This window comes from Lactuca virosa, chromosome 9, assembly GCF_052849685.1.
Source record: "Lactuca virosa cultivar CGN04683 chromosome 9, Lactuca_virosa_CGN04683_v6, whole genome shotgun sequence".
Lineage (NCBI taxonomy): Eukaryota > Viridiplantae > Streptophyta > Magnoliopsida > Asterales > Asteraceae > Lactuca > Lactuca virosa.
Genome location: NC_136434.1, coordinates 40,707,843 through 40,723,525, shown reverse-complemented (window position 1 = coordinate 40,723,525; position 15,683 = coordinate 40,707,843). Strand labels below are relative to the sequence as shown.

General features: G+C 32.9%; 1 protein-coding gene across 2 annotated transcripts; it reads right to left on the bottom strand.

Annotated features, from left to right (window-relative positions):
* Positions 1-1,482: 1,482 nt before the first annotated feature.
* On the bottom strand, positions 1,483-4,320 carry LOC145140797 (uncharacterized). Of its 2 annotated transcripts, none has more exons than XM_079074187.1 (4): positions 4,195-4,320; positions 2,790-2,850; positions 2,273-2,309; positions 1,483-2,150 (listed from the first exon to the last, which is right to left on the bottom strand). In XM_079074187.1, exons 2-4 carry the CDS (start codon positions 2,824-2,826, stop codon positions 1,871-1,873), a joined length of 354 nt encoding a protein of 117 aa, XP_078930313.1. In that variant the 5' UTR covers positions 2,827-2,850; positions 4,195-4,320; the 3' UTR covers positions 1,483-1,870. The 2 variants fall into 2 exon arrangements, with proteins under 2 accessions (XP_078930313.1, XP_078930312.1); XM_079074186.1 differs by having other exon boundaries at positions 4,231-4,320.
* Between the last annotated feature and the right edge of the window lie 11,363 nt (positions 4,321-15,683).

Here is a 15,683-nt window from a genome sequence, read left to right as displayed (position 1 = left end):
GTATGAGTCATTATCTAATTACCCGTTGGGTTCATAAGATAACAACTCACACAATTTCATAATGTGGTGTTTAATAAACCCAAATGTTTAACTCAAGTAACTTTCTTTGGTCTAACCACTTAAGATCAACATGTTAGGTAACCACTTATCTACTAATTTGTATGCCGTTAAACTTATTTTCAAATTAGATATTAAAACTACTTAAAGAATCTGTTGCCATATTAAAATTGATCTTTGGATGAATTTAATATTAAATTGATCATATACTCCAAATTATGAATTTCAATATTAAAGAAAGATGTTTTTAATATTTTTGGATTTCAGTACTTAAATCCTTCATGTTAATTAACATGGATTGTGAAATAAAATTCAAAATACATTGCCATTTATGCAACTTTAAAATTTCATTCAACAAACCATCCACTGACCTTTCCATGTCAAATTGCAATACACACACAACCAATTGACCTTTTATTTAATTGGTCTTTTAGATAAATTAGTGGGCAGTCAAAATTGATGGCTTAAACCAATTAGCAGCAATTCATCAAATATTTAGTGTGACATTGTATGTTCAATACGACAGAAAAGTAAACACATGGCTCAAGTGTTTTCTATTTACGATCATGCCTTATAAATACCAACAACAAATTTTGAAACCACTGAGCTTTTCATATCTAATTTTTGCATGCACATTCACGGAATTTCTAATTGCATCAATATAATAACACCAATTCCAAAATTTGGCAAAGAAAGTTGTGCACAAAACCCTTGAGATTGATTTTATTAAGGTATTAATAAACATACCAAACCATGCATTTTACATCACCTTTGATTAGAAATTCTTATGATTGTGATTCGTTGAACAAGACAGTTTACATAATCCATTATATTTTTATGATTAAAAATTAACCCAAAAATATACGGGTTTCAAATTCCAATTCCGACGGGACATCAAATCATCCTTTCGATCAAGGCCTGGTATAATTATTTAATACTCCTTAAAATCTTACATTAGGTTCTTGAAAAACTTAATTTTACCATGCCAATCGTTCTAATCGATTGTTTAATGAACATAACGTATCATACTTATGTAGGGCTGATAAAATAAATTACAAAGTTAGGGTTCTTGGAACATGAAATTGATTGAACAAATTGAGAATTAACGTGGCTCTGATACCACATGTTGAAGTATGAAGTACATCTCTTGGAAAATCCATATTAGGCCCCTCATGTCTTTGTTATTACTATTAATCCCATCAATTAATGTAAGACATAAATATGGGACCTATTTGGCCATTTAGGCAAACCTTAAGGTATTAATAATAATTATACCTTGTGAACTTAATTAATTACATAAATGGTCCAAGGACATATATAATTGGATTATTTTCCAACACATGAATGTGAATAAAGAGATGAAATGATATGTTTGTAATTTCGCAGATATATAAAGAGTTATTGAACTGAATTCCAATCCAAATATTTTCAAGCAAACAACCAAAAGGATTTTAATTTCCTTAAATTCCAAATACATGCAATTCCACTTTGTTTGCTAAATTCCAAATGGGTTAAAAAGAATGTTTGACCCAAACGCCCCTTACATTGTTGAGTACTTTTGAACGCTATACTAGTTGTAACCGAATCAAAAGTATAATATATATGGTTAGTCTATATTCTTAGGAGGAGTAGACAACTGGTCCTTGTTGGATACCAAACAATCTGAAGAAAAAAATTGAACGATAAACATCTTCTTAATCTCTTTCCACGTAATCTGATTATTGTTATCGATTCGCTGGCTTAGCTTTTGGATTTGCTCCCACCATGGGAAATTCTTTGGGAATGTCTCGGCTACAAGTTGTCCTTGTATTTCTTATGGGATTTTACGATGTTTAAAACATGAATCTACACTCTTCTTCCACTTACGAAAGACTTTAAGATCTTTAAAATTCTCAGGGAAATCAGGTAGACATACGTTTTGGTCACAAGGTATCCCTTGGGACTCCTCAACTGGAGAAAAAGAAAACCCAGGTTGATTTTGTTGAAATTTTTGCAACACTGCCTCCATAAGTTGTACACGACTGCTCAGATCTTCGAGCTTGTTTGACATGGACTCAACCCCCCTCAGAATTTTATTTATATCGTTGGCCACACTGAAAAATAAACCGATGTCATTCATTATAAGCTACTTTACTTATAGGAGAATAAAAGAGTACAATCTTGATCAAGTAAAAAAATTAACTAGTTATTCCCTCTAGTGCCCAAAATATCAAACCTGTTTCTTTGATCCATGTCTTCTTGTATCACCTTCCCTGCATCAAAATTTTTAATTCAATTTCCCAGCACAAATCACTATTTAAATACATGCATCATCATTTCTTGTTGTAATAAAACCCTAGTCTTGGAATAAAGTTGGGGTTTTTAGTAAAAAGTAAAATAAGTGCCCGCTAGTAAAACCTTAATCTTTCAATAAAATGATTTACGCTCTCCAAATTTGAAGATTTCCCCCATTTGATCACCAATATGGTTTCACTATTTGACCTATATATGGATATTTATACAAAATTAATAATCATGTATATAGCTATAGTGTTCTACGTAACAATAACTTGACCAGTATAAAGCATTCCAAAGATTTTAAATACAGATGATCAAATGCCCAAAAATGATGCATAATCATCATGAATTTTTTTATATAAATTGTGTCATTGTAAGTGACTTGTTCTTTGTATATCTAAAGTTTTATTTAAACATATTTGCATGAACTTCTTGCAACAGAAAGTAGTAATTACCATTTAAACCTGATACATTCCCCTTTTCCACTTCCATATGCGGTTGGTTGACGTTTGAAGGCTTCACAATAGAATTAGAATCTTAAATGATAGAACAATAACAAAAGCCCAAAATCAACAGTACAACGAAAACAAATTGCCTTGTGATATATTTATTCACTGAATCCCAGTGCTGACTTGCTGTGTTCATGAGATCGTTAATTGCTTTAAGCTTTTTTGATGCAGCAGATTACATATATGCTAATGGCATGTATGTATACATGTGCATACACGTATGTATGTACTCATACGTAAGTTGTTGTGGATGCCATCAAATGTTAAAGGTTTGTGGGCTTAGTTTATAATTGGTAATTCAGAGATACCTATGCTGCTTGGGTTGAAATCGATACAAACACAAAAAACACCCAAGGGATGATTATGCGTGCAAAGAATTTCCTACATAATTTAATAATACCAGAAAAACAAACATGTACAGAAATGAAAGGTACAAAATGAGCTGAGTCAATAAAGTTAAAGCATACATATACATATGTTGAGCTTAACCAAACATATGTTAACCAGAATTTCTGCAATATATATAACAATACCTCTATCAATATATTTATGTAACGTTCAAATTACTCATCAAAATTGTAGATTCTCTTCTGTATCAGGCTCTAACATTAGACTTTTATAGTCGCCTTCAAACCAAACCAAATTAAGATGAAAATGAAAATGAAACAACTTGCTAAAGGCATGTTCTACAATACTCAATCCGGAAATTAACAACTCCACCCATTATCAGGGCTAGCTCAGTGAAGCCGAAAAAAAACTAATTTATTAGGGAAGCTGCATCAAGAAAAGTGGCAAAACATGTGAAAGCGTGCATGGAAAATCAACACACATTTATACACTTTGCATTTGATACTTTCGGTTTCCTTGCGCCAGAAGCTGTGGAGCTACTCAATAGAGTCCAACAGGTCATGCATAGTAATGTTATGACTCCAAGATCTATAGTTTTTAAAAGAATTAGTTTTGCCATCCAAAAAGGGGTTGCGACACAGGTTATTGCTCGTTTACCCACAACGTCTATGTAAATCTTTCTTATGAATTTGGTAATGAAAATATTCAATGTTAATTTCACTGTTAACACAGTGCAGCAAAAAAATATATAGATCTTGTTTATTCAGAATCTACGGATCATAGAAACTTATATGAGAAAAAACCACAAGAGCTTTATGGCAAACCCTAGAAAAGAACTAACATATATAACTGAAAACCAAACAACGGCCCTGGTGCCTTGAGCAATCAGAATCAGAAATCACACAGCAATCATGTTTAAAAAGAATTAAGAAAACGGAAATTGTTTTAAACTGAACTCATATGGTTAAACCACCGGAAATTACAAAATATAAAATTAACTTACAAAAGAAAATCAAAGATTGTTTTGATAAGAACGCACCCAAAAGAAACCTTCAAGTCGTTCCCTTCTAGTTTCTGTTGTCGTGCGTCAGTTGTGTGAGAGAAGAACCGATCCCTCCTTTTCTTTTCTTTTTTATCTCCAAAATGTGACTCTTTTCCATGGGCTTGATTTCATTTATCAGATTTGAGCTGCTTTAAGTTGACCAAATGGGCTGAAATATGGTCCAAAACAAATCAGCTTTATGGGCTAGTTTTGCTGATTATGAAGAGCAACTTTTGTTGCTGTTTAAGAGGCCCTAATTGCAAGGCTTTCCATAAGACTTCTATTCGTGCTTAAAGATATCATTACTCGTTTACATAAATTAGCAGAAATTAACCTCAAACGAGTAGAATTGGTCCATACTAACGATATAATGAAATGTATGAAATTCATGGTAAATATACACAACATATCTTAGAACTGATTAAGAAAATATACCTAAATGATGCGTAATAATGAACCTAACAAGGCTCACCATTAATGTCTCAATCAACCTCCTAATAGTTTAGCCACAACTTTATACTTCCCCAAGTATGACTTATTAGCCAAAAGCAAATAACTTTCACCAAATGTTGTATTCTAGGGGTCAAATCTTGAAGGATTTTGGTTATGGTTTCGATCTTGCTCATGTCATCAAAAATTTCATCTCTTTTGTTGTCTTTGCCAACCATCTCAATGATTGTGCGACACAATCATGATATTTAAAGACAAACGGACATCACAAATGTTATGTCTATTATTAAGGAAATGAAAAATAAACCAATGTCCTATGAGGTATTTATAGGGAAATAAAACCCATAGAGTCGTGCATCTAGACCTGGAAATGGAGCGGGTTTTGACCCTGATCCGATCCAAACCCGTAAGAATTATATGGGTTTGGAGCCTAGTTTTTGATTCGTTTATCCGTTAATGATACATACCCGCTAACCCTTTTATTAAATGGGTCGGGTATGGATCATCACCGATCCGCTCCATTTATAACCCGCCTCATATAAATTTTAAAATTATACATTTATAGTTTATACTTCTTAACGTTTAATTTTAATTCCAATCAAAAGTCTAAAGGGCAAATGCCAAAGAAAAAAACGCTTTTACACAGGAATCAATAAGTCGGTTTCTAAACTTATAGACTTCTATCAAGAATCATAATGTCATTCAATTTATATTCATCAAGAAATCGTCATATCCATTTCTAATTCAATAAATCATTTTTTAACATGAAAAAAGTTGGCAATTGCTATTCGCTATCACTACAACCGACAGTCATAAATCAATTCAAAGTTGTTGCAATAGTGATTTTTAATTCCGATTGAAATTCCTCGAGTATGTAATGTCCTTTTCTAAATCAATTTTTTTTATTTAAAAAAATGTTATTTTAAGTATTAAGTTATAGTATACATTTTTTTATTTAAGAAATTTTATTTTAGGAATTAATTAAAATGTGTTTGATTATTTAAAAAACTTTTGGGTTACGGGGCGGGTTTGGATATTCGTTGATTCGGTGGATAAGGGTATGGGTCTGATTATTTAAAACCCTGCGGGTTTGGATCGGATTTTGAAATTTGTTAAAAAGGTTTGGATCAAGGCCGATTCGCTCCAAACCTGTCCATTGTCAAATCTACGTGGATCAGCTAGAAAAAATAAAAGGTATATTTGAAAATAAATAGTAAGCCGTACAGTTTATCCAAAATAAACTAAATCTCCACCCACACTTGCACTTCAAAATTTTAAAGTTTTAATTGGTCAACAATTTGGTGTTTATATTATCATTAAAAACTATTTTTCAGAATTTATAAGAGGATAATGAAATTGCGTATATTTTTGTACGTATTACTGAAGAGAATTTACAAGAGAGGATGTGCATGCCTTATATTTTGTCAGTGTAAGCGAAAAAAACAATATATAATTTGTAATTTGAAGTCTACACACCAATTTATGTTCTTGAATTCCGTCAACTCTTACTCGGCTTTAGCAAAGTCTTAAAGTTCTCAAGTTTATTTATGTCAATTTAATTCGTAAAGATGTGTTCCTCAAAAAATTGTAAAAGTTTTATAATCATATGAATAATATGTAGCCGGAAGTAAAAATACCAATGCATCTTCGAAATACTATTATTTTACTTTTTTCTCAAAATATAGTAATTTTAAGTTATATCTTATTAAGACGTTATATTCTATAAAATATATATTATAAGAATAAGTTTAATCAGTAACATGTTCAATTGAATTTTATGACATATGAGACTTATACCTGCCGGCACTTATGCCTTTGACTGTTTATAAGAGATGTTCATTGGTCATCCATGCAAAATAGGAACTTAGGTTTTTGTGGCATATGAGATATCAACGTGTAACATATTGTTAAAAGGGTTTAAATTAGGGACAGATAACACAAAATCCAATGTATTCAAGACTATCATGTTGTTTAAGCATGTGAGAATCAACAGATTCTATTAAAAAATGTGGCATTTTTAAAGATGTTGATATGGTATTCATTTTTATTTTGTTGTATTATTATAATATAGATTTGTATTCTCTATTAGAATTAAGGGATTGTGCCCATAATAGACAAATTTTGGGGGTGTTTTCCAAAATTTAGACATAAAAAAGTCTCTTTCTACATATAGACATGCAGTATGTGGAGCTCCCTTCGAGGAATGAACTTTTGCTCCGCTGAATGACAATATGGTAAATCAAAGAGGGGCATATACGTAAAATTGACAGATCGATTTCTTGGAGCATAAGTTCATTCCCATGAGGGAGCTCCACAGAACTGTTCTTCATGTTTTTTTTTTTTTTTTTTGCCACAATGATTTACGGGAGCTTAATTTAATTCCACGGAACCCTCGGAGGTAGCTTCGCAGAAGAGGCTTTTTTATGTCTAAATTTTGGAAAACACCCTCAAAAATTGTCTATTATGGGCATAATCCCTAGAATTAATTGGTAAATTACAAACATCTTCAACTAGTCCCTTCATTTGTTGTCTTTCCCTCCTTCATGAATCCATTGATCCCTTCTCCTTTGCACTCTTCCACATCAAAGGAATCTGCTCCCCTTCATTAATTTAACATGAATCTCCCATACAAAGTTGGAAATATCCTTTATCGACATCCTCCAAGTTTAGCCATTGCTGAAGTTACGGAGGTTTGTTATCTGCTGAATGTGTTTCCTTTGGGCTGAAAGAGGAAATTGCTGATGTTCATGAATGTGAATAAGAAGATAGAACGATATGTTTGTAACTATCAAATATATAAAGATCTACTCAATTGAATTCCAATCCAAATATTTTCAACCAAACAACCGAAAGGATTATAATCTCCTTAAATTCCAAATACATGCAATTCCATTTCCTTGGGTAAATTCCAAATCCGTCAAAAAAAGAAAGTTTGAACCAAACACCTTCTTACAATGTTGAGTAGTTTTGAACGTTATACTAGTTGTAACCAAATCAAAAGTGTAATGGTTAGTCTATATTCTTAAGAGGAGGAGCTGATTGGTCCTTGTTGGTTTCCAAACAATCTGGAGAAAAGTACCGGACCATTAACATCTTCTTCATCTCTTTCCACTTTATCAGATAATATTTATCGAGTCGATAGTCTAGGTCATCGATTTGTTTCCACCATGAGAGAACCCCCCTTCTTCCGATGGCAATGTGTCGACTATAAGTCTTACTTGTTCATACTCTGAGATCATATTCTCCTGAAAAAACTTTTCTACATTCACCACCCACTCGCAAAAGACATCAAGATCTTCAATATTCTCAGGGAAAGGGGGTGGGGTGGGACCAAAGATTTCCCTTGGGACTCCTCCTCCAAAGAAAACATATGTTGATTTTTTTCAATTTTTTGCAACTCTTCCTCCATATGTTGTACACGAGTGCTCAGATCTTCAAGCGTGCTTGACATGGATGCAATCCCACTTAGAATTTTATTTATATCGTTGGCCACACTGAAAAGTACCCACCATTGTCATTCATTATTATAACTTTATAAGGTACCTTACTTATAGGAGAGTAAATGAGTCCAATCTTGATCAAGTAAAAAATAAAAAAGATAGTTACACTAGTACAGAAGAGGTTTAATAAAGCGGTTTTTTTTTATTTCTTGGTGCGGTTATTCAACCGCTTCAAAAAATATAGCATCATAAACTAGTGTTGTTTTTTGAGGCGGTTCTACAACCGCCTTAGAAAATGTCCAAAACCGCCTCATAAAAATAGCTTCATAAAATAGACTTATTTTTTGATGCTGTCCAAAACCGCCTTACAAAATATAGCTTCATAAAATAGACTTATTTTTTGATGTTGTTATTGAACAGCCTGAGAAAATAAACCCCCTTTTAAAATAGAATACGAATGACAACATAAAATATCATCAATCATTTGTTGATGCTGTTAGTCAACAACATTAGAAAATGTAGAACCGTCTTATATAGATATATCCACTCCATTTTCTTCTTTAAAAGCTCACTTGAACCTGCAATAGCTAGTAATGACAGTGGTGGTGGTTTCTTATCTTTTTTTGAATCATTTGGAACACATTCAGATGAGTTCTCAGCAGACTCCATGGATTTGACAGAGTTTTCGGTTGTCAAATATGCCACTTTGGCTTGATGTTTCTTTCTTGCAAGATGTTCCAGTAAACCACGCTCAGATATGCACTAATTTTCCTGATCGAACACCTCCTATCTTCATTGTCATCATTTCTCTTCCCATCATCATTTCCTTCTTTACTTCTGCTTCCTAAATGTTGTTAGACTCCAAGTGTACTGGGAAATAGCAAACCAATATCAGTTCTTAATCCAGGTATGTTCTATTCTATTAAACACATGTATATATTTTGTTGTGTGTTCTAAATCCCTATCACTTATAGTTGAGATACTAAATTCTTGTTGTATGTATTAGTTTGCATTGATCAACATTTCAAATTGTGTGTTTTTGTTTAATTAAGTTAGGTTTCCTTTCCAATTAATATACACTAGGCTGAAGTGTAAAATTTCCATATTTGAAACACATTTTGATTGTCATTGCTACAAAAATACTTTGACTCATGTTTGTAATTTTCTTACTGCAGGATTTTAGAGATTGAAATTTGATTTTTTTTGGGCATAAGGAAAGTAAGCTTGAATCTTAATCAAATGAGGATACTTCCAAGAGGTGTTGTGATTTCTTTAACATTTTATATGCTGAGCTTTTAGTTCCATTGAATCTCAAATAAGGGTTTTGGGTGATTTTCGTCTTCTATCCACTGATTACAAAAGATATGAGTCTGTAACTCTGTTTGTTTTTTCTTCCAGAAATACCCCTCTGTTCCTAAAACTTGTGCTTATATATTAAGTTATTAAAAAATAAACAAAAATTATTGTTGTATATAACATTATGCAGGAGGGACTGAGGAGATGTCATGTTGCATAAGATCTACTCTTTTAACAGATCATTATATAGAAAAGTGACTGGGTTATACAATGAATTTGCTCATAAAGTTATTTGGTACTTTTGGAATTTGACTAAGAAGATTTTTTGGAGATTCAATTCGGGCCTCATGGTAAAGAAGATTAAGTTTATTTATATAGAAATTTTTTTTTGAATTGTATATGGTGTTATTATTATTTTTTCAAGAATCGGAAAAAAGGTACAAGTAAAATTTAAAGTTCTTCTTTTAAAGGAAATCAAGATAACACCAACTGTTCGACATATTACTCCAAAGAATAATCATCTTTTGACTTTAGATCTTTTGTGTTACTTTGATGTATATCAATTGAATATGAATCTTAAGGAGTCGTTAGCATCATGTATGTACAATTTAAATAGGGTTGTGAAGTTTTCTATTGCAGGTTTCCACCATCTCAATTCTCAACCACTAGATATCTATTAGTCTTTTCAAAGACTTTAAGGTCGGTTGGAGGTTTACCAATATAGAGTATCAAGGGATCTCGATTAGTTTTAGTATATATTAAGATATTTGAAATAAACTTTCCTGCTTTCTGGGTTTTAGTTTAAGGTTAAAGGCAAGAAATAGCAATGTATTTTAGTTGATTTGTGTTCTATAGCATCCTACTTTTTTTCATTATATTATTATGCACAAAATTTATTGATAATAGAAATAAGGGATCATATTTAAGATTTCTTGTATTCATTCTTTTACCAGCACAAATAAATATATTCAAACTTATTAGCGTATATACTATACATAATATTAACATAGAGATAATAATACTAGAAAATACTAAAATATCCAATGATTAAAAATTAAAATACATAACAAAATGCAATAGGAATAAGAATTTGAAAACTAACAATAAATTATAAATATGCCACTAATGGAAAAAAAAATACAACATTATAATTCTTAAGTTTTTTAAATTAATAATATATTATTTTATTACGCAATCAATTCTTTTAATTCTATTTAAAATTAACACCCGTGGGTTCCACGGGTTTTAACCTAGTTTAAACATTATATAAAACAAAAAATACAACAGAAAACTATCTTTGAAACTTTTCAAGAACCTTGAAAAAACTATTAACGTCTCAGAATCCGGCCTTCATGACCCACCAAGAATCATCGTTTCAAAATATTCGAATCACAAACTTTAGCCTTAACGTAACACTTAATCAACACGTTATAAACAAAAGTATATATACATGATATACTTCCCTTTTGTAATTCATCAAACGCGTTCTCTGCACTCTCCACATCACCAATACCTTCCTATGTTGTCTACATGGATTTTAAGGTCCTCTAGAAGTGCCTTTATAAATGCAACACTCAAATAAGAAGCTTATGTAAAACACTATCATGTTTTAAAGATCACAAATATCCAGACTTTGTTTACATGATAAACAAAGTTGCATGTACTAAAACAATAGCTTAAGGTATGAAATGCATTTTCTTTTGATTAGCAAAAAGTGACTTCACATGTGGTGCAACTGATAATGTCACATTAGGAAAAAGTATAAAGGTGGTATTATTAATATACAAGTTTATGTAAATGGAATTATTATAATTTATTTTCAAATAACGCAACGTTTGCTTTAGGGGAGTACAATTGGTGACTTCACATTCTTCCTTGGAATTTAAATACCTTACTTTTGATACCAATAGAGTCCACGCTATTTTAATTTTTTTACCCATAATAGCAACATATTTAATTTTTAATTGATAATAGCAATATTTAACCCATAATAGCAACATGATTATATTTTGCTTATACAACTTTGTAGCAACCTACATTTTTTACGCATAATAGAAACGTACTTATTGTCACACCCCAACCGACGGCGGAACCGTTGGGGTAGCAACTTCAAGCGAATATCATAGTCATAGCATACATTGAACAATATATACACAATAATACATTACATATTGAATAAACACGTCTTACATCATTATAATAATCGTTGCATATCCTCAATGATGAAAAATAGTTGTGACAAAACATATTCTATATCAAAAGTACTAAATGTGTGATCCATAGTATCCGTGATGGAACTCATGCGCCATAATTACCTGAGAATACATGTTTTAAGATACGTCAACAAAAATTGTTGGTGAGTTCTATAAGTTTTTACTCAGTGTACTTTTATAACTAAAAGTTTTTTTTTATATAAAATGAGTTATATAAGTGTCTTGAACTTATATAGAAATATTACTTTTTCCAACCCAAAAGTATAAATCAAAACCAATAAGTGCTTGAAATCCCATACAAGTAAAAGTATTATTTATGTAAATAACTTATTTAATAAGTGTTTAAAAAAATGAGAAGATTGTGTCGTAATTTTTATTAAGTATTAATTTAGTTAACTAATTAGTGGACACTTAACTGTGTAAGCGAAACATTTCTACTATATACGATCCTATTTTAACCCGTATGGGTGAACTGGCTCCACATATAATTATCGTCCCAAGTAAATGCGTGCATTTGAACGAACTTAGGGGTCTATAACGAGCCTATAACCGAACTATGGACTCAAAAATTATTGGGGTCGCACTGAACCATGCTAAGTACATCGGGTAGCATTGGACCGTGCTGAGAACATCGGGTAGCACTGAGCCATGCTGAGAACAATGAGTGGCACTGAACCATGCTGAGAACAGCGGGTAGCATTGAACCGTGCTGAGAACGACAGATAGCACTGGACCGTGTTAAGAACAACGGGTAACACTAAACCATGTTGAAAACAACGGATAACACTGAACCGTGCTGAGAACATTAGGTAGCACTAGATGCTGAGAACATTACTGACGCTTCCTCGACGTCGTGGGATGATAAGATACTGATCCTTTTCAATCATTTTGACTTGACAGACGTAAATTGTAGCTAGCAACTCCAGACGGACGGTCGAATCGTATAATTCCAATAATATGAAACTTATACCTTTCCTTAGTCGGTCCTTGTGGATTAACAATTATATAGTATAGGGTTTCAACTAACTATTGAAGTCGTAGTTTTCATGAAATCGAAAATATTTCATAAAGGAGAACCCAAATACGTTGGGTCCTCACATTAGACATAGGCATACTAGTTCTATAGTTTATGTTTCCAATTCACAACTTACAAAGGTATTAAAAGTATTTATCGTTCAGAAAAACGATATCGATCGGAAATATTATTAATTTCTACAATTTATCATACTTATCGCATCTCAAATTTATATTATACGTTATAATAATATTTGGATAGATCGTCGAAAGTGCTAACAACAATGTCATGTGCTCAATGAGGCACAATATAAGATTTACACTTTTATGATAAAACGATTTCCAAAAATCTGAAATTTAATAATCTATCGTATGTAACGAATTTCATGACCTTATAGGATGACTTATGTTTTCATAGAAATTATAAAAATATAATGTATATCATTCTTGAGCTTATTTTACATATCGATATATTACAATTTAGTTTTTTTTTGTTGAATATTATAGCGACTAATAACCTTTATATATACATATTTTGATTTTTCTTGACCTTTTAGATAATACACTACGTTTTCTTTTTATACAAGGACATGTTTAATACCATGCTTAAACTATCAATCCTGTTGTTATACATATTACCCACATATTCAAAATTTCACACATTAAAGGTCTTATTTCTTATATCATTAGGATAATGTAATATTGATCAAGAGTTTTGTCTTAACATTTAGACTCACACTTCATAATATGCCACTGCGATATGTTTTTCAAGCAAATATACTCATCATCTTATATGTACTGATAATGATTTTTATAACTAAATTTACCATTTCTCAAACTTTTAACCACAAAACAAATAGGATGCATTTTAGAACGTGAAAGCTTGTACATCACTGTGAAACTCGACATATGAACATGTACTCTCCCCCAAGGTTGAAAAATCATAAATTGGCCTGGGCCATAGGAACTCACCTCTGAAGTGTGTTCTTGCTCGGGTTTTCGTTTATCTTCCCGAGAAACTTCTCGTCTTGACTTTTAACCAACAATCGAAAGGAGACCCGGAAATTGTTTTTGTTGCTTAAACCCACTGAAATGATGTAGGATAAAACTGTTTCAGGACCGAAGGAAGAAGGACAGGGAGCACCACCACCGATTTGGTGGTTCTTGGCAGCAGTGGGGTGGCAGGGGATGTTCCGAAAGCCTCTTCACCACTTCATTTTCCTGTTCCAGCTACTGTCGACGAGAGGGGGAAGAGGGCAAAAATAAAGCGAACAACAAGGGGTGTTTGGCTGTTTTGATTGATAGAAAAGGATGGGAGTAACCGAAGGGGACTGCTGCCCTTAGCTCGCCGAAAAAACTCCAAGATAACACCTCTGGTGGAGGTGTTCTTTGCTGGTCACGAAACAGAAAAAGAAGAGAGAAATGAAGAGTAGTTGAGTGAGATTGAGGCTGCTCCAATGTGTACGAAAAACTCAAGTATGTGGGACATTTATGCTCAGTTATTAGTGTACTTTAGATGAGATTAACAAGCAATATCAAGACTTTTTCATCATGCATGTATTATGTCTAATTTGTGGGTGTAGGATGGAGTGAGGGAGGTTAAAAGAAAAGAAAACGTGGGGAGGGAGAGATAGAGTGTAAGACTTGCTCTTGCATGATTGCTTTGACTCTTAGAGTCCATCATGATTGAACTTGGGAAGAAAGCTAGGAGTATAAGTCATATCTTCCAAATAATGCAAGTATGTGTGAGAGGAGGGAGAAAATGTGGGTAGACTAGAAATTTGACTGCATGTGGTTATAATTAAACAACCCAAAAATATGACCCAAATGTTTTTCATTTTTAAATTTGAATAAAACAATATTCCAGAAGCATTGTTCATACAACCCAGAAAATAAGTACATCAAACATCATAAAAATCAGAGTGTGTCCCAAAGGCAGAATCCATATGGTGTGTGCGATGCAGTCAACCTGAGCTCTACCCTTTGGAACCGGAAGTACCTGAAACATAAACTGAAAACCGTAAGCACAAAGCTTAGTGGGTTCCCCAAGATACAGCATATCATACATAACATATAACGGACCTCGCCCAGTGAGATACGGGGCCCGCCCACACTCACATAACGTAAACACATAGCATACATACTCATCCACATACAAGTATCACACAGACAAAAAGTATACTAAACATTATAGATCATGGGTCGACATTGGTGCCTTAGACCCGTTAAACCTAGTGAGGAGACTCAACTCAAACTGCTAAATCAAATGAATAATCCCTAGCTACTGATCCGACAAATCCTCGAGATAACAATGTCAAATCAAATCAAATTAACATTTGAGATCCAAACCTTAACCATAAATCTATACTAGGGGTAAAAATGTCATTTTACCCGTAATCTAGCTTGGTCCAAGACTAAATCCCAATTTCTCAATCTAATGGGCCCAAAAGTCGAATAGTCCACTAAGGTCCAAACATGGCCCAATTTCCAATTGGGATCAATCCTTTCTCATGGCCTAAACCCAAGGCCCAATAATGTTACTGGCCCAAAACTCCCATAATCAGATGTCCCAACAAAACCCTAACATTCTAAGCCCAAAATGTGGCCCAAACCTAAAGCCCAACTTTGAAATGCCACCTGACTGAGTAAGCGGAGCATACTCAGCTTGTACGCTAAGCGTACTGGATCGAAGGCTTATACGCTTCGCGTATAGGTTTATACGCCCAGCGTACTCTTCCAGACAGCCAACTACTCGATTTAGCTCTTAACTCATTAAGAATTTGCTCCAAAATGTAGATCTGACCTCCTAGAGTTGGATGATCACGTAAAGTTACTAACTTTACGTCCATACAAGGCTAAATGAAACTATTAAGCTCAAAAAGGTCTTAAAACATGACTTAATGCTTGCGTGAGACTCTTAACCCCATAAAGTTGGCACCTTTATGCTTAAGGAGTCAATGGAAAACCTAGATCTGAAAGAATAAGTCTTTCAGACATTCTAACACCATCATTCACCCAATCCATAGCTAAAAACATG